The sequence below is a fragment of the Crocodylus siamensis genome, chromosome 1, assembly GCF_052110815.1.
Source record: "Crocodylus siamensis isolate JL-2025a chromosome 1, ASM5211081v1, whole genome shotgun sequence".
Classification (NCBI taxonomy): domain Eukaryota; kingdom Metazoa; phylum Chordata; order Crocodylia; family Crocodylidae; genus Crocodylus; species Crocodylus siamensis.
In genome coordinates this window covers 180,388,791-180,411,460 of record NC_143395.1, presented here as the reverse complement: position 1 = coordinate 180,411,460, position 22,670 = coordinate 180,388,791, and the positions used below count along the sequence as shown (strand labels likewise).

Genomic DNA, 22,670 nt, shown 5'->3' with positions numbered 1-22,670 from the left:
TGCCTCAGGTTGACCACCCCTGTCCTTGATGGGGGAAAGCTCCACCCTCTAACCGCTGACCTTTGCAACTTATTTGAATTTTATTTCAAAAAATATTTTTGTCCTGCTTTGTGTGCATTTGCATAGTGTATATAGAGGTGATTTCATAATAGCTCAAAATAAAGGCTGGCTCAAAATACAGACTCTTGTCTATTGCATGTAGGGGGTGTGAGAGTATGAGGGAGCGGTACAGGAAAAAATGCAGATGTAAAAGAAGAGTTTGAACTGAGCTGCACTTTTTAAAGTCCCACAAGGGACTCTCCTGGCTTCTTCTGCTATTTTAACAGTATCTTCTTACCTTGTGTTTTTCTCCATGTTGTTTTGCCGAGCACTGACTTGTGCCGAGGCCTTTATCTGAGCTTCAAGTCTAGAATAAATACCACCTGCGTGCTGAAATCCAGAGGAATCAAATCATAATGATATTTCTGCTTAACTTGCAACTGCCTGAAGTTACTAATTTTCAAATAATTGACTCATATTTGCAGAGGTAATATACTCCCATCATACAGGGTCACGAGACTGCCGATGCTGCACAGCACCAAACACTAGGACTCTTCAAACCCATCCCATGTACTGAGGGTGCAAGCGAACATAACTGAAACATTTCTAAGCCTAACAAGGTTTGAGACATTAAAAAAGGAGCATTTCAGCTGCTGAGCCTTCCAGCCCCATCACAGCCCCTGGCTAGAGTGCTTCAAAACTTCCATGGCTGCATTCAGGGCCATGACACAGGGCTGCACAGGTCTAGGGGAGTGGAGTGGGTTGTCAGTGCCGCTCTGCAACCCCTGTCTCTTGAGGGCTTTAGCTCCACCTCTCCCCCCAAAGATATCAGCAAACACTCTTGTTCACTCTGCCTCTGCTCTCCTAGACCAGGGGGGAGCAACCTTTTTGGCAGGTGTGCCACAAACTAGCCCCCTCTGAGTGCTACTCTGATTGCATTCCCCTGCCCAATTTGCTTTCTGCTTCCTGCCCTATCTTCGGCTGTGCTGTCTGTCCCCTCCCTGATCTGCCACACAGAGGTTCCCGGTGCTACTTGTGCCTCAGGTTGACCACCCCGTCCTAGATTCTCTCTTCCCACTCCCCACTCTCTTTCCTTCTCCCCCCCATCCTGGAACCAAGAGACTGGAGACCTAGTTCCAGCAGGGATGTAATATACTGTCTAGTCTCCTGGTTCCAGTGGGGTAAGTACTTGGAGACCAGATGTGGAGAGGTATATGCAGACTGTGGTCTGGAGAGCAGGAATCCTGGCTCCGAGAGATGCAGGGTCTCTAGTCTCACAGCTCTGGATTCTCCTGCCTTTGTGAGGGAGCAAGAGATTTCAGGGTTTCCAGTTTCCTGGTTCTGACATCTCCCAGAACAAGAAGGGTTCTCCAGGAGAGCAGAAGCAGAGCACATAGAACAGTGGTCATTGACAGTCAGGGGGAAGCAGAGCACTGTGGGATGCTGGAGGAGTCCCATATTGTACACTGTAGAATATCCATTCATAACAAGAAGCACTTCTAAATAGCACCTTCAGCTAAAATTCTAACAGCTTTGTTTTGGGAGCACTTTGTCCATTTTTGGAGTGCTTCAAAAGCATACAAACTGCTTCAAAGTTGATGTCTGTCTTAATCCCAAGCCAAGGATTTCTAAAGCAGTAACAATTTAGAAATCTTAAGCATTTACAAAATTAATCAAATGCAGTTTGAGAACAGATTATAATCTGCTCAAATTCATCAGGAAGTATAAGGATTCCACTCTTGTTTTTTATAAATACTTGAATTCAAGAGATCTGAACAAACTCTCTCACATTAATGTTGCCACATTAGGAAGTCTTACTTCTTTGCTGTCCTTTGACTTGACCCGGTCCAGGTCTCCCAATCGCATTTTTATTAGATGCCCTGTGATCTCAGACATCCTTCGCTGATCTGTAAGTAATAAAAGAGAATATTTAAGGCAAAGATATTTCTTGCCACAAGATGAAGAAGGGAAGGTGATATGGATGCTCTAATGCAGTGTGGGCCAACCTTTTTGTTTTTTTTTAAATCAAGTGTACAACAAATTAAGCCCCACATCTTCTGAGTGTCACTCTGATCCCCTTCTCCTATCCAATCTGTTACTCTGCTTTCAACTTCTTGCCTGATCTGCTCCCATGCTGTCTGTCTTCTCTCAGATCTGTCACATGCCACCCACAGAAGCTGCCCATACCATTTGTAGGCTAAAGGTTGGCCACCCTGGCTCTAGCATAAACAGAAAAAAAAGGCTTGGTCTTGGCTCATGTAGAAAGTACAAGGAGGTCTGGATAATGAATTGCAATAGCATCCATTGGCCTATGCAGATATGAAGCTCCACCTACAATCACTGCACGCTCAGATCAATGCCTAGAGGAATGGCTTTGAGTTTTCCAAAAGCAGGAAACTCCATTTACTGCAACCAAATCTTTGAGGCCTTAATTATAGGGAAAACAGCAATATCCAGATCGGAAAGTCAGGTGTCTAAATGGGACTTGTGAGTGTATCTAGCTAAGCTGCAAAAACATGATCCAGAAGACACCCTCAACTCAAGCAGCTGCAGCACTATTAGGTGCCTATATTTTGAATCACAGAGATCCCTAATGTGCCTCACCTTGGGTTTCAATTCAAACTCGGAATTGACCCTGTCTGGGCAGTTAAATGTCAAACTTGCCTTCACTGTGATCCAGATGGGAGGTGGAATGGTGCCTAAGTTACCAGAGCATCCTTCTCTGTTAGGTGTGCTCAGAGACTGCCCCAACCACCAGGGTACAGAATACCCTCCAACCTACCTGCTAAAGCTGAGCCACTTGCTGTTCATAGCTGTATAGTAAAAGGGAGCATCATATTGTAACCTGGTGGTTGTGACATGTACCCAGAATGGGGCAGACCTCAGTCTAGCTCCTGCTCTCAGAGTTATTTCTTGGTCATTAACCAATGATTGTCTCATGTAAGACATATAAAGCAGTTCAGGGAACAGTAACCAGAATCCTGGTCTCCCCCATTCCAGCTAAGTGCCCTAAACAGTATGCTGCAGATGTGGCTCCTGCTTGCTTACTTTTCTTCCTAGCCCTAGGCTTCTTGCATTCCTTTCTGGACAGTTGCCCAGCTCCACAGGGAGGGAGGGAGGGTATCTTCCTCTTAGCCTATTTTATAGCCCCAAGGTGACAGCTTCCTTCTGAGACATGGGAGATGGAGGCATGAATCTCATCAGGCTCAGAACAGACTAGAACTCAGTCCTCACACATTCTGGGTAACTGGCAGGCTGTTATGTAGAAGATAGGCACTATCCCTCACTTCCACTTTAGGTACCTACCCTTAAAAAGAGAGCTCATCACTTTACATCCTAGTTAAATGAAACTGCTGAATGTGCAGCTACAAGTCCACAGCACCTAAAGCTGCTGTGCTGACATGGAAGTACCTAAGGTACAACCAAAAGATTAGGGAAGAGCCACAATCAAATATGCTTACTTGAAGCAATATAGTCTCAAGTGATAAATTATGAAGGCATGAGACAAAAAACTTACAAAGGCATCACACCTTTGTGATCACATCTACCTCATAATCTTTCTTCATGACTTGTGCTGACACGTTAAATAGCCACCACTTAAGAACCAAAATATCCACTACTGGAAAGGGAATGTTCCCTCTGCCTCCCTTCAGATGTGACATTTCCCCCCAAAATTATCCTAGTGAGGGCACCAACACTGCTTATTCACAATACCTAATCTCCAATCTTGTGTTAGGATGCTGTCTGAATTTTTTCCCTTTATTTCTTGCTGTAGAGGGTTTTTTATTGGGTTGAACAGGGGTGGGAGACAAGTGAGAAGTTAATTACAAATGCTAATTTAATCCTAATGCACCATTCCCTAGAGCTCAGCCCTTCTGTATGTTCAGGAAGATTTCATAATTATTGTGTGGCACAATGAAGCTGGGCTGCTTCTATATTCTGGCACTTAGCACAATTTTTGAATGTCAGAATTAAATGTATACTGTGCCCAAATATTTATATACAATCTACGTTAAGATCCAATTGAAAGAAATCATCTATAGCACTTCTCTCACACGGAATAGAAGCAAGTCTAAAATACCTCATCCAATAGAAAAGGCAGCACATGTTAGCTGCTGGGGCAAGAAGCTCTGTTGGTATGAGATCAATAGAAGCCCACTGAAATAAGTGGAGCTATGCGAATTCACACCTGTCTGTAGGGCAAGAGGGAGAGAAGAGAATCAGTGGGTATTTCTGAATGGTGCAAAGCAGCGCAGTGCATAGGTCTGCATGTGCAAAGTCTGGAACTGAAAGCAGTATGGCTATGTTGGCACAGATGGATAATAATCCTTACTTCTCCGCTTTTTAGCGATGTTATGGGCCCAGATCTCCCTTTACACAAGTCAGTCAGGTCTCACTGCAGACCTGTATACAGCCATTCTGAGATTACACCCAGCCTCAAAGTTTCTAAGCTGAGCATTTTACTGCAACATACCATTTACAGAATTATAGCAAATTTCAATTCACAATTGAAAAACTGACCATCTTCTCTCTGAGCATCTTGGTTGAATCTCAGTGATCTGGAGGCATCCCACTTGTTCTGCTGCATACTCACACTGGTTAAAAATATAAACACATACAAGAGTGTTGTCAATAGCACACTACTAAGTGGGATTTCTCACTGGATGTTGCCAAGGACTGGGGAGAACTACTTACATGAATGGAGACGCATCTCGAGAATTTGACTGCCAAAGGAAACAGAAAGTATGTTCCTAAGCACATTTTCTCTCAGAAGACTGACTAGGATGAATAGTCTGCTGCACAAGCCAGATTTACCTTCTCAGATGGTTTCTCCCTTTTTTGGACACTGGGTGAAGACACTTGTTTCTTCGGATGTTTGATAAACTTCTTTAGCTTCTCTTTTCTCCCTGCTAATTAAAGCACTATCTAGTAACAAACACAGCCATCAGTCATCACAGTAGCTGCACAGAGACTTTGCCATTCCTATGTAAGCAGTAATCAGCAAACTCTATTTATAGATTAACAACAACATCCACAGTGAAAAGCTTGAGTATACTTGTGTAATTTCTGTATAGCTTTACACACTATTTCTCTGTGCTTAAAGTGATACCCCATTAAATTTAATCAGGGACCAAAGGCCTTGAGGACATCATATAGTTTTCCACAGTCTTCACTTTTGACAGAAGAGAAAATGTCCCATGATCACTTGCTCCAACCCCTTCCCTTCATCTTGCTGTGCAGCTAGCCCCTTCTACCATAACCACCAAAAGACTGAAAGAAGAGAACACATTCTTGATGCTATCGTGCCACTGGCCAGTCATCACACTGTACACTATACCCTTTTTCCACCTTCTTTTTCTGTCCTTGTCATTTGGCCAGCAAGCAATTCAGAGTAAAGAATGCCTTTTATTTGTATGGTGCTTAATGCATCAAGACATTATTTTCATTTGGCCCATAGTGCTGCTGAATGAACATTATCCATCTCACTACTTTGGACAGCACAGATCTATTAAAATAATTTTGTGCATCAGTCCAGTAAAAAGAGAAGAATGTTGAAGGACAGCAACTCACAATTGGGGTTGAATTTATTTTAACATGGAGTTCAGCTCTAACACTTCACTATTTACTAGCAAATGCTGTATGGCCAGCATGTTAAATACGGTGTGTGGGGTTGGAGAGGAGCCAGGAATCTAGAGGCAAAGTAAGTGGGGGTAAGACCAGCTGTCAAAATCTGAGTGCTCTCATGGGCATACACGTTGGTGGCAGGGGGTGTGTGCAACAGTCACATTAACTCTTACACAACTGCCAGCCACTCTGTCACCTCTACTGGGTCTGAATCAGGCCCAAGGCTTCTTGTGGTCCAGATGCAGCCCATTAGGAACCCTGTGGTCTGGATCTGGCCTTGGGGCACAGATAAGTTTGACTCCCCCTACTATATGGTTTGTAAAAATCTTCCTGCACTCTGAAATGTAAGGGAACAGCAGGCATTTACCTCTGTCTGTTGCTTTCTCTTCTTGTGACCTCCATTCTTTTCCCAAACCTTGCACTCTTTCACCCACACAACTCTAATGCATGGGCATTATTCATAAAACTTACCTACCAGGATAGCTGACAATGAGCAGCATTCTGCCTCATACCTCCTGATATATCTCACCTACTCAAAACCATGTATATGTGTGGGAGATAATGAGCATGATGGAAGATGTAGCAGGGCACTGAGGTTCCTGCTACTGGTGAATCAATAAGCAGGGAGCCTAGCTGCTGGTTGCCAGGGTAACCAAGGGAAGTCAGCTGACTGGAAGGGGCAGGGCCTGGCTCTTATATAACTCCCAGGCTGTGGCCAGGCAGGCAATTCCCTGCTGGCAGCCCAGGAAGAAGGAACTCTGTTGGAGTGAATAATGAGTAGAGGCCAAACTGTAGGTATGGCCCGAGATTGGGGATGGATGGAACATCTCTAATGTGGCGAGAAGAAGGATGGAGCCAGATGGCTTAGAGTTATGTTATAGCCAAGGGGCTTCTGTTTTGTTTACTGTTTGACTGGAGAACCAGGTGAGGCTAGAAGGGGATGGAGGAGGCCTCATAGGGGAACCACAACAGTGTGGGAGACCCAGCCCCAAGTGTCGGCAGTGGGAAGCCCCAAGTGTGGGCAGCATGAGAAACCCCAGAGCAAGGGGGTGCCATGAGTGACAAGGGCTGTGGGGAGCCCGTGCACCAGGGGGTGCCACGAGTGACAAGGGCTGCAGCTAATACCAAACAACGTCTGGTAGATCTGTGAGGCTTAGGGCATGGTACAGGGGTGGTTGGAGCCACACATAGCCCATAAAGCTGGGGTGTTCGGAACCCCGTTATATAAACAAGGATTGGAGTAGCAGGAACCGTGACCAGGGGAACAAGAGGCAACCTCCCTTTAATTTTTATAAGATCCAGATGTGGCAGGCAAGAATGAGGGTGTTTTAACCCAAACTTGACATGGTAGGGGGCACTAGGGCAGAGCACAGCAACCCTAGGACGTTTTCCCCCCTGCCTGGTACAGAAGAAGAGAGGAAGGCTCACTGAAATCCTAGGAAAATTGAGATAACTGCTTGTTCCATCTAGCCCTTGTCAATCTGCAATAAGGAACCAGTGTGTTCAAAGGCAAAGGCCCAGAAATACTGCTGTAAAGGATGCAGCCACAGGACTAGTAATCTGACCCTTTACTTCTCCTCCTCCCACATTAATCTAGGTGAGGAAAGGATAAGCAGAGCTGACAGGAGCCCTTCCAATAAATGCGCCTTTAAATCAGACACCCTCCACCTGTCCTTTTGTTTGTTGTTTGCTGGTATGATTTCCAGAAGAGCATAGCTGCCACAGGCAATTGTCTCTGAGACAGCCAATAATATAATTCAAGGCAGGTAGTTTATGGTAAGATTTACTTATGAAGGTTTCAGGTGACTAAGAAATTAAGAATTGTATTCCAATTCCAAATTTTCAGAGAAGCCTTGTGAAAACAGAGATAATTATACCTGGTTTCCTGCATACTTCCTCTTCATCCCCCACTTCATCCTCAGTGACCTCTGAGCCAGTAGTATATTCCTCTTCTTCTGATAACAATGACTGTTGTTTCTAATTAACAGGAACACAAGTACTGCATACATTTACTTTTCCTGTTCAAAGTCTACAAGCTTTCTAGCTTTTTTGTTGCAGATGAAAGACCGATTACCTACTCAAAGCCATATTTGATAAACCTGCCCAACTAAATGAACAAAACAAACACACAAACAAAAAACCCCCAAGAAAACTTCAAGCATCCAAGACAGCTGTACAGCATCTTGTTGTGTTTCATTGGTTTCCTTTTCTGAGGGGCTTACTGGGTTCTGTTGAAAACTGCAGTGATGTAATTGAAGCAGGGAGATGCATATACATACTTGCATGCTACTTGTTTCACATACTTGTACCAACCAAAGTGATTCAAGACTAACATATTTAAAAAGGAATGGTGCAACCTGGTCTTCTCCATTACATTAGGTTGTATTTTAAAGTCATACATTGTAATAAATCGCTTGCAGCAAAGATGGTCTTACTATATACACAGGATTATGGTCTACTCAGCTCTAAACTTAGCCTTCAAGTGCTACTGAAATACAAATCATTGCTGGTAACTGAGGTGTAGTATCACCTTCATTAATTGTTTTGTATGCATGTGATATATGGGCAAATAGTTATCTGTAATCAGGCACCCAACTGTATTCCTCTATGGAGTTGGATGCATCCTCAGTTTTCAAGTAAACTGATGAGGGTGTAATGCTAAATTAACCATTCCAAGTCTTTCTCCTGGTATATGCAATGCTATGCCACTTCTTTTATATCCTCCATGCTGGAGCTCGTCTCAGGGTATGATTGTGAAATTCTTACTTTCTAGATTGATAGCCATGCAAGATTGATTCCATTGACCAACATTTCCAAGAAGGACGACTAATTTTGACCAAATGACATTGGTTCCTATAGCATGATTCAAGTGATACAGCCCTAGTTTAAAACAGTCAATAGCTCCAGGAGGTCCACGGGTTAAATAGGACTGGGTTAAATAGCTCTGTGGACTGCTTCTACTGCACAGGCTATATTTTTGACACCCTTTCTCTAGGATAATAAGCAATAAAGGAGATTCAGCAATAACTGGGAGTAGGGAGAAAGAGTATACAGGACTTCAGGAGCCTACATCTTCCAATAATTTTTTTTTTAAAGGACCGATTAACTTTTTGCTTAATTTCCAGTTTATTCTGCTGCTTTTATAAAGCACTGTAACAGCTCAACTTTTTTTTATATATAAATTAAGGAAAAATGGCACTGAAATCAAAAGTTAATTATTTGTCAACATACAGAAGCAAAAACACATTTTTAATATATCCAACTTAAAAAGTATGGATGAACAAGTTATTTTACTAACCAGCTGTAAAGTCCAGTTTTTCAGGGAAAGGAACTGTAATAGTAAAAGGTAGAGAAATGGACCAATTAATATATGCTGGAGAACAAGCAATGTAAGCTTAGCAGAAAAATAAGATATTCAAATGGATTTATAAATGAGTGTAAACTGAGTGTGCGCACACACCCATGAAAAACTACATATTAGAGCTTCGAAGGATTTGTTTACAGACTTAACTTGATGCATGTTAGTAGCCCCCTTGAAAACTGAATTACTATTCAATTAAATGTAGAGTTGTAAATGCAAAGTCTTAGGTAAATCACTCTGGAATACGTTTCAGTACCTTAAGTATTATGGCTAACAGTTTTTATTAACAAGCATTTATATTATTATAGCAACAAGCTAAGTTAATCACAGAATTCTAAAATAAACGTTTGTTTCAGGACAGTGTTTTGGTCTACTCTAGGCAGTGTTTGAGAGAGACAGTCAGTGTACTAGACAGTTTGCACAAACCTGCTAAGTTACTTAGAAGTTATGGAATAGAGTGCACAAATACTTAAAAAATACTATAGATATGCAGAAGTTCTCTTTATGCCAAAGTTAGCATGACAACTTGATATATTCTGACTTGGCTTAGACATCACATCTGTTAGAACTGACTTTTAGCAACAGATAACTGTGCTATTTGTTACTGGAGGAAATAATTTATTGCCTCATGAAAAGAACAGATTAATACATTTGATTTCTGTTTTCCTTGAAAGACTCCTTACAAAATAAAATGGGCTCCTCTGGGACTTCTAGGGAAATATAGGGCTTTAATTACTACCATGGGCACTAGAAATGCTCAGCAGCTTGCACAGAAGTCAGGCTGATGCATGCCAAGGCGGGAAGAGGAGGTGATTGAAGTGGCATCTGTCTTTTATTAAAACATTTAAAATGTAATGTTTAACATGACATGGCTCTTTAAAAAAGAACTCTTTCTTGCTGTTCAACACAAGCTATTTCTATTAATAAACAGAAATAAATCCACCAAAAATATGACCAGCCCAAAGTAGTGAAAGCTACTCCTAGGCTGAAAAGCCATAATTAAGAATGTCCTGTCAGGATAGCCAATTAACTTAGTGCCAGTAATAAGCAGATGACAGCCAGCTCTACTTAGCTTTCACCCAGTATAACTGATCATATACTATCATCAGGAAATGGGCTCTGTGCTTAAAGATTAGCTGGTGGATGAAAACAGCAAGTTCAACAGAACTCAAATAAGATGGCAGTGATGCTGGTGGGTAGGGAAAAGCATTTTGAAGAGTTTGCAGACACAGTGGAATCACTTTTGATAGAAAGTATATCCTTACAATTGGTCAATTTAGTCCATAGTCTGGAATACTTTGGGATTTCTCAGTGATGCTGAAGCTGTCACATAGCACCATCCATGAGTAATGCTCCTATACCCATGTGGCTCCTATACCCACTTGGCTAATCCTGAAAGATAATCTGTTTTTTGGGTATTCATACTGTGGCAGTGTACCTTGGGTGCCTGCCACTTTAAGGGCTGAGTGTAGAGGGGCTAGAGTGGGCATAGGAGGAACCCCATGTGAGGGGAGTAGGCCAAGCTAATGTTTTTGGAAGCATGAGGCTGTAGTTGGGCCTGAGGCCGAATAGAAGGGCTCAACCACAGAGTTAGGGGTGAGTCCTGACCCTGGTAAGTCCTCCACCACAAGGAGGCTGAGTGTGGGTCAAAATTTACAGCAAGGGAAAGCACAATGACCTGCTGCTCCAGGGAGGGAATGAGTCCCTGTGAGACCTGGGGGCATCAGTCGTGGTATTAGGGAACATCGTGTGTGTGTGTGTGTGTGTGTGTGTGTGTGTGTGTGTGTGTGTTCTGCAAGGCTTGGGATGCAGTATAGGGGTGGCTGGAGCTGCATACATAGGTCCAGGAGAACAGGGCCACCAAAGGGTAGCCTCCCACCTAACTAAGACACCAATTATTAAACATCAAGGTGTGGCAGGAGAGAGAGGAGGGCCGTTAGCCCAGAAGCAGGTGGGTGGGCCAACTTCTGAACGGCCCCAGGAAGGCCCCCTGTTACTCATACCTTTGTTGCTTCTGGGCTGGATGTCAACAATGTGACAGAACAGGGCACAAAGCATGAAGTACTTATAGGAAACTCCAATTCTACTTAATATAGAAAACTGCCACAGGGCTCTTGGCTACTGTGAAATTCCATTCTTATTGAATTCAAGGTTTTTGTACTTATTTTCAAGGAGTTTCGTGTCTTGGGCTTGAATTAATTAGGAGGCTGTGATAAACTATTGTCGCAAGAGAACTTTGCAACAAGGGCAGAGCCTGGGTGTGTGGAAGATCAGCCATTTCCTTGAGGGCTGGTGGCAGACTGTGGAATATATTCCCCTATGAAGCGAGAACCATTGCAGTGAGAACCTTCTCTAACAAATATATAGCAACACATAATAAAAAACAAACCAAGAACGCTACCAAAACAAGATATCCTACTGCAAATACTTCTCCCCAAGGGCAGGGCATGGGGAAGAAAAGGAGGGGAGGGCAAATGTGGTCATACACTCCTACTACTCTGCTAAGCATGGCCTAAACGCTTATAAAATTGATAGATAGATTTCATAGACATTAGGGCTGGAAGGGACCTCAGGAGATCATCGAGTCCAGCCCCCTGCCCAAAGGGCAGGAAGTCAGCTGGGGTCATAGGATCCCAGCAAGATAAGCATCCAATTTACTCTTGAAGGTGTTCAATGTAGGTGCTTGAACCACCTCCACTGGCAGACTGTTCCAGACCTTGGGGGCTCGGACAGTAAAGAAATTCTTCCTTATGTCCAGCCTGAAATGGTCTTGCAGGAGTTTGTGACCGTTTGACCTAGTCATCCCTTGGGGCGCTCTGGTGAACAAACATTCCCCCAGACCCTGGTGGTCACCCCTGATAAATTTATAGGTGGCCATCAGATCACCCCTGAGCCTATGCTTTTCCAAGCTAAAGAGTGTCATGTCTCTCAGCCTATCATCGTAAGATCTGTGCATCCACAATGACTCTGCTGATCTCAGATTCAGCACTACATGACAACCTCTAAAGGCAGCCGGGTCTCCAGAAAATTAGGGCTTTGCAGGTTATTTATACACAATGCATACTTAATAGGACCACTAGTTTCTTAGACAGATTCAAATTCTAAATAGTCCCCATGGTGTCAATACAAAAGACAGCAATTATATTTTATAAAATAAAGTATTTTATGAAGTTGCTATCAGTCATTATCGGTGAACAGGAAAACAAAAATGCAGTTACTCACAGCATTGATTTCTCCTGTCTTGGAGCCCCAAGGTGTATTTGGTTCTAACAGCACGTCACATTCAATCCCCTTCTCATCACACAGCCCAATCCCAGAATCACTTGAAACAAGAAATTAAAGAAATATTAAACAGCAAGTTTTTTTCCTCTGAGCTTTTCTGAACATTTTTTCTTCCCTCAGTGTGCTCTAGACAGTCTGCAGAACACCTACAAGGGAAGACTATATTTGAATATGAATAACTGCAAGACTGAACTGTATGGAAGATTGAACCATTTAAGTGACTGCTTGAAATGTGGTTGGTAGCAACATTTGTTTTTCTTATCCCTATTTTTAATTAAAACATCAGAAATAAGTTACAGTTAAGTTCCGAAACTATCACTTCATTGCCTGTTTAGAAAGGAAAATAAAGAAATCCTGTGCTAATTTACAAAAATATTAGTGTTGAAGGGAAAGGAAGTTCATCAGTTTGAATACAATGTTCTCACCTATTCTGATCTTTAGTAAAAGGTACAACAATAACATCTCTATGGTGAAGCAGATCATTCAATATTTTAGTAGTCTGATATGGCAAAGCATCCCCACCTTCACCTCCAGCAGGTAAGCCAACCACATGGTCCCTCACTTTACAGCCCTGTCAGATAAAAGAAAGAGCTCTATGTTAGATATAGTGGCTTACTGGGGATGAGTGGGGGGAAAGAAAAGCCACATTTTACTCTACCAGTAAGTTCCATGTTCCTGGAACTTTCACAGGTTTCCAGCACCAAGGATCTTGGTCTTGATACTGGCTATGCTTAAGTGATGGGCCTGATCCTATTCTCACTGAAGTTAGTGGAATTTTTACAAAGAAAGTTGCTGGGAAGTGGGACTGGAGCCACAAAGTTAGGATGATAATGTTAGTGTCTACAGGACTTCCTTTAACAAGAACACTTTCATCTTCTATTCCATCACTTAGACCCAAATGATGATCTGATTTCTGTCATGGCCAAAGTAGTAAATGACAAAGCGCTTACTTCCTCCTTTGCATTAAATGATGGTCATTGCACACAGCAGAACAGGAAGGGAAGCTGGCTCTGGTCTTACAATGCAGGTGGGGAAAGTAGCTTAGCTGTATACTGACACGCTTGTTTGGGAACACATGGTACACTACCTTTACATCCCTCCACCCCCCCACCAAAAACAGGAGGGAGACTGAGTCCAGGAATCATTCTCTCCCTTTTTATCTCAACCCAGGCCCATGAGACTGGAGTCAAGGTTAAAAGCATAACACTGGAAAAGTACCTTTGGAAGTGGAGTGGGATCAAATCGAAGAACTTTTTGGTTACAGCAGGGATATATTCCAGTCCCAGTAGAGCCCAGGGAACTTGTCACACCAGGATAGAGAACAGGCTGAGAGTGGTACTGGCAGTGCGAAAATTCAGTACATAGGAAAGACTATATTGAGGGGAGAGAGAGAGAGAGAGAGATGATGGAAATATCCTGTCCAGGGTTATATTGCCTGTGAAAGTCAGAATATTTCAGTGCCCGAAATGTACAGCAATTTTAAATCACTCCCACAGAAAATCATGATACTCAGGTTAAAACTAGTAAGAATCTTCCTTACAATTTAGTCACACAAATTCTCATTCAAAATCCAGATATAGCAGTAAAGGTTATTTCCTCCTACTGCAAAGTTTCCATTACAAGTCTCATCATGGCTTCCCTCTAAATTCCATAGCGAGTCCTAATGGTCTCAAAAATTGGTACGTTTAGGAAGGAGGTAGATAGTTTTGTACTAGTATTCTAGACAGTCATTTGAAAAAGAGGTTCCTCAATTACAAATTTTAAAGCCTAAGGAGATTTTCTTGCACACAGCACGAAGTATACTGTAAGATTTATTTAATGCTGCCATTAAAAATAAACACTGGAGAATGAAATCACAATAATATATACCTGATTACACCGTGAACAGGTCAGCCAATTGAGAGTCCCCCACAGGCGCCAATACACATCCCGCCAAGATTTTAATTCTTCATGAAGGCCAACCAAGTACTCATGGACTTCCCAAGTTTTATCTCTGAAACAAAAAGGCATACAATCAGGTTTATATTGGATTATAAATATGTTATAGTCCTATATTTGTATCAGTGAAGACTGCAGGTTGACAGAAGAGCAGACATCATTGCTGAAAACCTTGTAGGAGATGCATTGTATGACAAGCAACAATTAATTCAGATGCTATAGTGCATCCCACATTGTGGGGTAGTGCTCTAGTCACTAAGTTGTGTGTTAGGGTTAAATCCACATGGGAATTGGGAGAAACAGAAATAAAGGAAAATCTGATTGAGTTAGTAGATAAGTACAAAAGTTGAAAGCTTGGTAGCAGAAAAAGGAAGGACAGACAAGTGGTCTTTTTCTCCCTGGGGTAATGAAAATTAAAGGCATCACAGAGGTTATTTCCTTGGCACTAGGTAGCAGAAGAGGAATTGTCATTTTCAAATATCTGGATGACAGAAGGAATGGAAGAAACTGAAAAGAAACCAAACAAAACCAAACACATCTGTATCAGAGATATCTCATTCTTTGCCACTACACTGTGCTATGAGGCAACAACTGTGTCATTTTAAGTAACATTTTAAGTTACCATTTCCTTCACTTTCCTTTCTACTTGTTACATCCAGTGACCTCACCTTATGCTTAATAAGGCTGTAAGTTCCTAAGGGCAGGAACTCTATTTTACTCTGCATTTCCTAAGATAATTGAGAACTAAGCCTACAAATATAAACGTATGTTTGGATAATCATGCTGCTAAGGACATGCCAGAGTTAGATTGTACAACTGACTTCCTGAGGAAACTCAAAAACAGACCACCTTCCCTGCAATACCCTCCTAGCCACCATGGACGTCACTAGCCTATACACCAACTTCCCACACCAGGATACCATTCAAGCCTGCCTCAGATATATAGAAGAACGAGATTACAACTCAGAGTACAGACCTCAGGATATTACTGAACTCATACACTTCATCCTCACACACAACTTCAGTTTCAACAACCAAACACTTCCTCCGGACTGTGGGCACAGCTATGGGCACCAAAATGGCCCCACAATATGCCAACCTTTTTATGACCCACCTAGAAGAAGACTGCCTCAAGAACTGCACCATCAAACCTTTACTATATCTGAAATACATAGATGACATCTTCATCATTTGGACCAAAATCCTATGGTCTCCGATTGATTTCCACTAAAAATTCAACAATCATCACCCCTCCATCAGACTATTGCTTGAATACTCTAACACCAGCATTTCCTTTTTGGACACCATGATCAATATCCAAGATGGTAAAACTGAAACCACCATATATAAGAAACCCATGGACCAACATACATAACTAGACACAGAACCAGCAATGACCCTAAACGCACCAAGAAAGCTGTAATATACTGCCAAGCTCTCTGATACCGCTGAATTTGCAATGAGAGTACCTGTGACTGCCACCTCACAAATCTCAAAAGGGCCTTCAGCCAACAAGGACGCTCCTCTAGAGAGACAGACTGCACTTTTGAAAGAGCCACCCAGATACCACATGAAGATTTGCTACAGTACAAATAGAAAATCCCCACAAACCGCACACCATTAGTTATGATATATCACCCTTCCCTGCACGGAAAATCCTCAAACAATTGCAACCCATACTAGAAGAAGATCCCTCTCTTAAAAAGATCTTCCCAAAAGCACCCATCCTAGCCTTCAAACAAGCACCAAACCTCACTAACCTCATCACCAGAAACCACACCCATAAGAAGGACCTATGCAACAGCCTACACAGATAAGAATCTGAGGCAGAAAGCCCACAGAAGAGTAATTCTAATCCAGTCCACAAAGCAGTCACTTCTGCAGAATTTAATCAATGAGACACTTCATCTGGGAGGCGAGGAGAAGCACCAGTGGTTTGGAGGACAAACCAGCCTCCACTTCTGAAATATTGCCAACCCCTGACCTAAGGTATTAAGGACTATTTAACAACATTGCTAAAATGTAAGAGCAGGGTCCTGGCTTCAGCTCCCCTTCAAGAGTGCAGGAAAGAAAATTTAATACGAACAAAAAATGGTGTTAGATTTGAGAGCATCAGATCAGGAAGACAATAAATCTCAACCATATTCTTAAGTACTTCTTTGTCAACTCATTGGACTTTGTCATTTTATAACAGCTATTATGAAAATGTGTCCATTGGGGTATAGACAGATGTATCAATTATACTAATATCAAAAGAGTAAGTGTAAAGCTGGTTCTTGATACAACCCTTAAGTTTTCATGATTCTGCAGTGAAATGAGTGTAAGTAACATTAACCCCACTTCACTCAGGGTCACACTGCTACAAGCTGATGCAGAGCTAATAGTTAGAGCCTAACAGCTGATACATGCTCAACAGTTTCCCCTACCCTTTTAATATGGTTAAGAGAGATGTTTGTCCATCCTTTACATTCTATTTTCCTTCAGTTAAACATACTGCAAAGTCATTAAAATGATCAAAAGCTTAGCTCTGACTATTTTCTATTTTAAAGAGCTCAAAGCAGCACAGGGATCCTTCTGTTTTCAACTGAAATCTTATTAGATTCAATCAAGGTAGAAGAAATTAATTCAGCACTTTTATTAAATGCAACATTAGAACCCTAACAAGGCAACAGGCAAGGCAACAGGATTAACTAAAATGATTTTTAATGAATCATGTTGCCCATGAATTATAAAGCAAAAAGTGTAACATCAATATTAGCTAACATTATACATACAAAGTATTCTGTAAACATACTTATTAAGATACATGCATATAGAAAAAGTTACATCTTCCATGTATGCAGCACCTTATATGAACATAGATAATATTTCCGTGTTGATCTATGTTAATTTTTCCTGGAACACAAGCAATTCTTCTTTCTGTTTCTTTAGTTAAGAGCTTCTTACATAAACAGCACCTAAAAAAAGAAATGCAACAGTAAAATTGATGCTTTGTAAATCGGGGTTGTTTTTGTACCTAAAATTTAAAAAAAAAAACAAAAAACTTTACTGCACCTATACAGTGTTGTTGCGTTTCCCCGAGAATCTGGATTTTGGTACTCTGGATCAAACAATCTCTCGATCTTCTTGCAGAAAAGTTTACTGTTGGTGACAAGAAACCAATATTTTGCTCATTAGTTCAACTAAATGTTGCTTTGATTCATTTGTAGTTAGTTAATAATTACATTCTTCTAAGTTACATCAAAAGTTAAGGGTTAGTATTGAAATCTGACTTTTGTATATGACTTTCGATACACAGGTTGAGAAAACTTAGCTTCCCATATGATTATCTCCCATGTATGTACCAAATTAGCTCTTCTTTACTCACAGGTTTTTTTTAATTGCCAATAAGGGCACAATTCTAGAGTTACTTAGTCAACTGCAGAACTCTAATTTTTATAAACATATATAACCTTACTAGTTCAGTAAGGCATGTGATTCTGGGTACCTATCCTGGACTATTTTACCTGCTTGGGTGCCCGGGGGGGGCCCTATGCTGAGCACATAAGAGCAAATTTACCTCACATACAATGAATTATGGGTCTAAAAGTGTTCATCGCATAAGAGGAAATTTACATATAAAGAACTCACATAAAATGAGGGAAAACTGCATTTCTGTTTGGAAGTATTAAAGCACGGTGCAGTACAGGTGGTTACTGCACCACACACAGAGTGCATGGGCTGTTTTGTTGCTGCAGCAGCATGCTATACCCACAGAGCTTGCCACTACAGCAATGTAACTGGCAATCATATGTAGATACATGTGATCACTATATTGCCACAGCACGCTGTACGGTGATGTAATGCATTGCTACGTCGGCATTGGGTGATGTGTAGACATGCCCTCCGACTGCCTTTTTTGTAGCCACTAGCTACCCCACCCACTCAATTTTTCCTAACCCTGGATTCCTTATGAATCTTCACTTTTGCCTCTTCTCTAGAACACCTTCATTACCCTTCACATTTTACCTTAAAGTCCAAGTATTTTCAAGCAATTATGTAAAGACGCTATTTAAAGGTATATGAATTGATTACATCCCAATGGTTCTGTAACAGGTCTGAGAAAATATCTTAAAGAGTACATATTATAGCAAGGGGTAAGTGAGTTTTAATACTGAGCACTAGAACAGCACTTTACCTTTTAAATTTATCTCTTTTGTCCTTCATCTCCTCTATTTCATTGTGTGTAAACAGATCAGCAATACGTGTAACAAGGTTAGCATTGATACAGTTCATGTTGCATGGAGTTGCTACAATAGCATTCATATTTTTGTGGCAGTAAAGAATACATTTTTCTACCTGGGAAGAACAGAAGGGATAAAGTGACAATTAAAACAGTGATACATAAACTTGTATCTGATATCTTCATGTTAATATTAGAAATTTATTCATAATAGGATTTAGGTAATTTTTAGTGTTAGAGTTACTTTGCAAGACTGGTTTAACTCATATCTAAAAATACAATGTAATGGCTCAGAAAGCAAGTTACAGTTTGTCTACATACCCCAAATGCAACTCTGATTTAATTTGCACTGTCAATTTTGAAAGTTTTTATGGCCTGAAACATATCTCCTAATAGCACTATCTTCAGGAAGCTCTACCCATATATTGATGATAACCAAGAACTACAGGCTATTTCTGTTAAAATTATGTGCATGCACCCAGTGCATCCTTACCAGCAAACCTCATTATTTAGTTGCAGTGGCAGCTGAAACATGAGGATGCTGCACATTCAGTTCTGAATACCTTCTTTAACTTGTTGACATGCTCTTTATCTCTACTTTAGCAGTTACCACAAATGAAAAAAGACTATGTAGCAGTGAGCCATAATGATCAAGTAATACAAGTAACAGAACAATCTGAGTATGTGTATTATCTTAATAGTTTGTGCTTTTAAAACCCACAGTGAAATGAAGTGAAACTGCAGAAGTGGGAAAGGGGGAACTCCATCAACATGGAGTTATTTCTTTTCTTTTTTCCTATGCATATCTCCAAGCAAAGTGCATGGGAATTATATGAACTTAAAAAACTGCATCCTAGAGGACAGAAACATTACTTGTGTACAACACACAGAAACACAAAAGGAAATGTATGGTTTCTGTAAAGCAGTCTTTGCCTTACAGACAGTGAGATTATTTGACTGTTTGGAGCCAAATTTTAGGATTTGTGCCCCTTACCCTTACTAGTACCTTGCTCTAAAATGGTCCCACTGAAATTGATGAAACTATGCAAATAGTAAATTGGTACTTCATAAGAGCAAGGTAATTAATGAGATTTCAAATTCTTTGGGGCCTAGGAATATAAACTTCTCTGTATTTATGCAGCAGTGCATATACTTTGAATGACAGGCACGAGATTTCTGCCAAGCTTTTGTTGGTAAATAGTGTTCCTATGGCACTGAATTTTTATTCTCTTTCAAATACTCACTAATGAATCCATCTTCAAAAATTCAGAAGAAATGAGAATTGAAATAACATTCCCAGGTTCTAAAAGGGAGGAGAAATATTAAAACAAGGTTTAGATTAAAACTTATTCCCTTGACTTGATAATGGAAGACACCAAAAGTCTCTCTGAAAGAGGGTATAATGTACCAAACCAGTACTTATTATTTCATTTTCCAAAATGCACCACAAACTTGAGAAGTAACATTTTATCCAACCTATTTAGATAAGACTAAACAGTTATATTCTCACACACAGAGTCACCCTGTATTATGTGCATGCACCCTATCCTTACATTCCTTAATACAGTTTAACGGAAGAATTTTAACAGTGTAATACTGTTCCAGCTAAACCACTTGCTAACAGTCTGGGTGGTGGGCACAGATAAAATCAAACCACATTAAACCTTGATTAAAAACTGTGCCTGACAAGGAACGAGATAGGGATTTTGTAACACTATACCAATGATACAATGGCTATAACCATTCTCAAAATAGCTGCTATAAAGGTGCTGCTCAATATGGGACACAGTACAAACATCGGAAAAATCTGTTTGATTTTCAAGAAAACAAAACTATTCTTGAAATCAAAGAATCATGAAAAGGGCTCAAAAGAGACATGATAAGAAACAACTGGTAAGGGAACTAGCCTGGTCAAACTAAAAGTCTTCATGTTAACATGTTCTTTTTTTTTTTAAAGAATGGCTCTAACAAAGTAATGCATCATATAAGATTGGCACGTCAATGTGTGCTGGATGAAATGGTGTTTAAACATGATTACCCAACCCAAATGGAAAGGCTACTGCAACAGACTGTACCACTGGCCCCACTCCAGCAAAGCGTTTAAAGCACACGCTAAACTTTAAATGGGTAAATAATTCTTCAGTGGGATGACGCATGCAACAGCCAAGCAGGGACATTATTTTGCTGAAACAGTGCGCAATTCAGTGCTCCAAAACAAACTTTTCAAATGTGTTCAAGAACCTTTAGATCTTATCTTTCATCATTTGAACATCTCATTTAAGCCCATTAAGTTCCCCTCACTGACTGCAATGCGAGTGGCATCTGACTTCCAATTAAACCCTGTAACTACAATTTTCCAAAAGCTCCTATGAGACTTAGGGCTTGCTTACATAGCTGCAGCACCTGGTCCTGGGGAAAATGTGGCTGATTTTGCCCTACCCATCACTCACTCCAGAGCTGGAACCTGAGCAGTGAGGCTACTCTGAGTTTCCCACTGACTCCTCTAAAACCTGCTGCAACTGATGACTTACAAGTAGACAATGGGGATGTGCCCAACGCAGCCCCACCGGAGAACTTCTGGCTATGGTGCATCTCAGTGGATTTGCATAGGCCAGATATGCATAGCTCCATGCACCCCAGAACGCACTGCTGCCATGGTATAAAAAACAGGATTTAGGTGACTATCGCATACATACTTCTCAAAATCTTGTTCACAGCTATCAAGACAATGACTGTAGGACTGCCTGATTGTGTTGCATTTGCATGGAATCTTTTTTAAGTCTCCCACTGTTGATGTAATAACGGTGAAATCCCTAATGTAGATCAGTCACTTGAATTTTGAATCCACCATTGTCTAAACTGGTACAGAGGAGGGCTAAATGAACTTGTACATAACAGCAGATGCCAGACCACTTTAGTATTTCCACTGGTTGTCCAGGATTCACAAAGCTGAGAGCACATTCTAGAATGGCCAGAATCAACATTGTTTTGTCACCTTTTCAGCAAGCTAGTGTTTCTGACCATGGAATACTTGTCTTAAGAGACTGGAGGTGGATTAGGAAGTGTTATTACCTTCCAGACAGTACATAAGCTTTTAGTCTGAAACACAGATCAGACGCTGCAGATAATGAACCTGCGGCAAAAGAACAGTAGATTTGCTTTTACCTAAAATGGGCATTTCATACACCTCATATTCCTTAGTGTTCCTTTTAACATATCTTATCAACCAGTCAAAGATGTGAACGTCACAGTGAACTGAAATGTCCACCTCTTCCCAGCGCTGGGCATCCACTGACAGATATTCAGCAAAGTACTTCATTTCCGAAATCAAAAGGTCTCGAGGACAAATAAAATCTTCCTTCAGGTTTTTTGCTTCATCACATACGTGGATCACCATATTTGGCCTTGATTTAAAAAACAAACAAAAAAAAACGAAACCACACACGGGAAAAAAATGCAACACACACAAGAAACAAAAAACAAGATTAGGATTGGGAACCAATATGAATGTAAAAAAAGAATTCATAGGGACTCCCACCCAAAATCTGAGTAATTTGTCAAAACTGTAATCTTCCTCATTTAAGTCAATTAAGGATCCTGTATACCCAAGTCCTTGAAATATGTACTTTAAAAGTTAAAACTTAATTATTTAAATTTCAGTTAACTTATATTGTTTGAGACTTGTCTAAATTTTCTAAATACAAGCCAAGGTCATGTTCTGGGATGTACGACAAAAACCTCAGTCATAGCAGGAAGTGTAGTTTAATGGTTAAACAAAGGTATTGGGATTAATAGCTTTTGAGTACTAGCTCCAGTTTTGCCTCTGGCTCATAGGGAGATGCATAAAAGAATTACCTAAATTCTGTTCACCCTTTTTCAAATTAAATGGAGGAAAATAAGTGAATACACTTGACTAAAGAGGTGCTGAGAAATGTAAATAATTTATATAATACTATAGCATCTTGCATATGATGAATTTAATGTTTTATGATCTACCAATATTATTTAAATTATCTGCTTCTTAATAGCAAGTTCAAGCTGACCGATAGCAAAAACCTTTCTTTAAGAAAACAGATACCAGTATAAGTCACAAGTTTGAGATATGCACCGTGACAGGTGTCTGTAACAATTTATTTGAAAATTAACTGCACTGGCACAACACAACACAACAGCTATTTAAATGCATGTAAATACATCAGATAA

At 40.7% G+C, this 22,670-nt stretch overlaps 1 protein-coding gene across 2 annotated transcripts in view; it reads right to left on the bottom strand.

Moving 5' to 3' along the window:
• Positions 1 to 22,670, bottom strand: part of SANBR (SANT and BTB domain regulator of CSR) — a 42,557-nt gene that overhangs the window by 5,483 nt on the left and 14,404 nt on the right. Inside the window, exons 6-21 of one of the 2 annotated variants that reach the window (XM_090050173.1) lie at positions 21,633 to 21,871; positions 19,712 to 19,770; positions 18,423 to 18,583; positions 17,300 to 17,386; positions 17,092 to 17,202; positions 14,177 to 14,300; positions 13,526 to 13,678; positions 12,733 to 12,878; positions 12,248 to 12,347; positions 8,963 to 8,995; positions 7,542 to 7,641; positions 4,855 to 4,946; positions 4,735 to 4,763; positions 4,561 to 4,634; positions 1,858 to 1,946; positions 338 to 429 (exon numbers count right to left, since the gene is read on the bottom strand). In XM_090050173.1, the coding sequence (XP_089906299.1) occupies positions 338 to 429; positions 1,858 to 1,946; positions 4,561 to 4,634; positions 4,735 to 4,763; positions 4,855 to 4,946; positions 7,542 to 7,641; positions 8,963 to 8,995; positions 12,248 to 12,347; positions 12,733 to 12,878; positions 13,526 to 13,678; positions 14,177 to 14,300; positions 17,092 to 17,202; positions 17,300 to 17,386; positions 18,423 to 18,583; positions 19,712 to 19,770; positions 21,633 to 21,871 (1,689 nt within the window). Of the gene's footprint in view, positions 1 to 337; positions 430 to 1,857; positions 1,947 to 4,560; positions 4,966 to 7,541; positions 7,642 to 8,962; positions 8,996 to 12,247; positions 12,348 to 12,732; positions 12,879 to 13,525; positions 13,679 to 14,176; positions 14,301 to 17,091; positions 17,203 to 17,299; positions 17,387 to 18,422; positions 18,584 to 19,711; positions 19,771 to 21,632; positions 21,872 to 22,670 lie in introns of those variants that run through there. The other variant, XR_016442757.1, reaches the window with a different exon arrangement.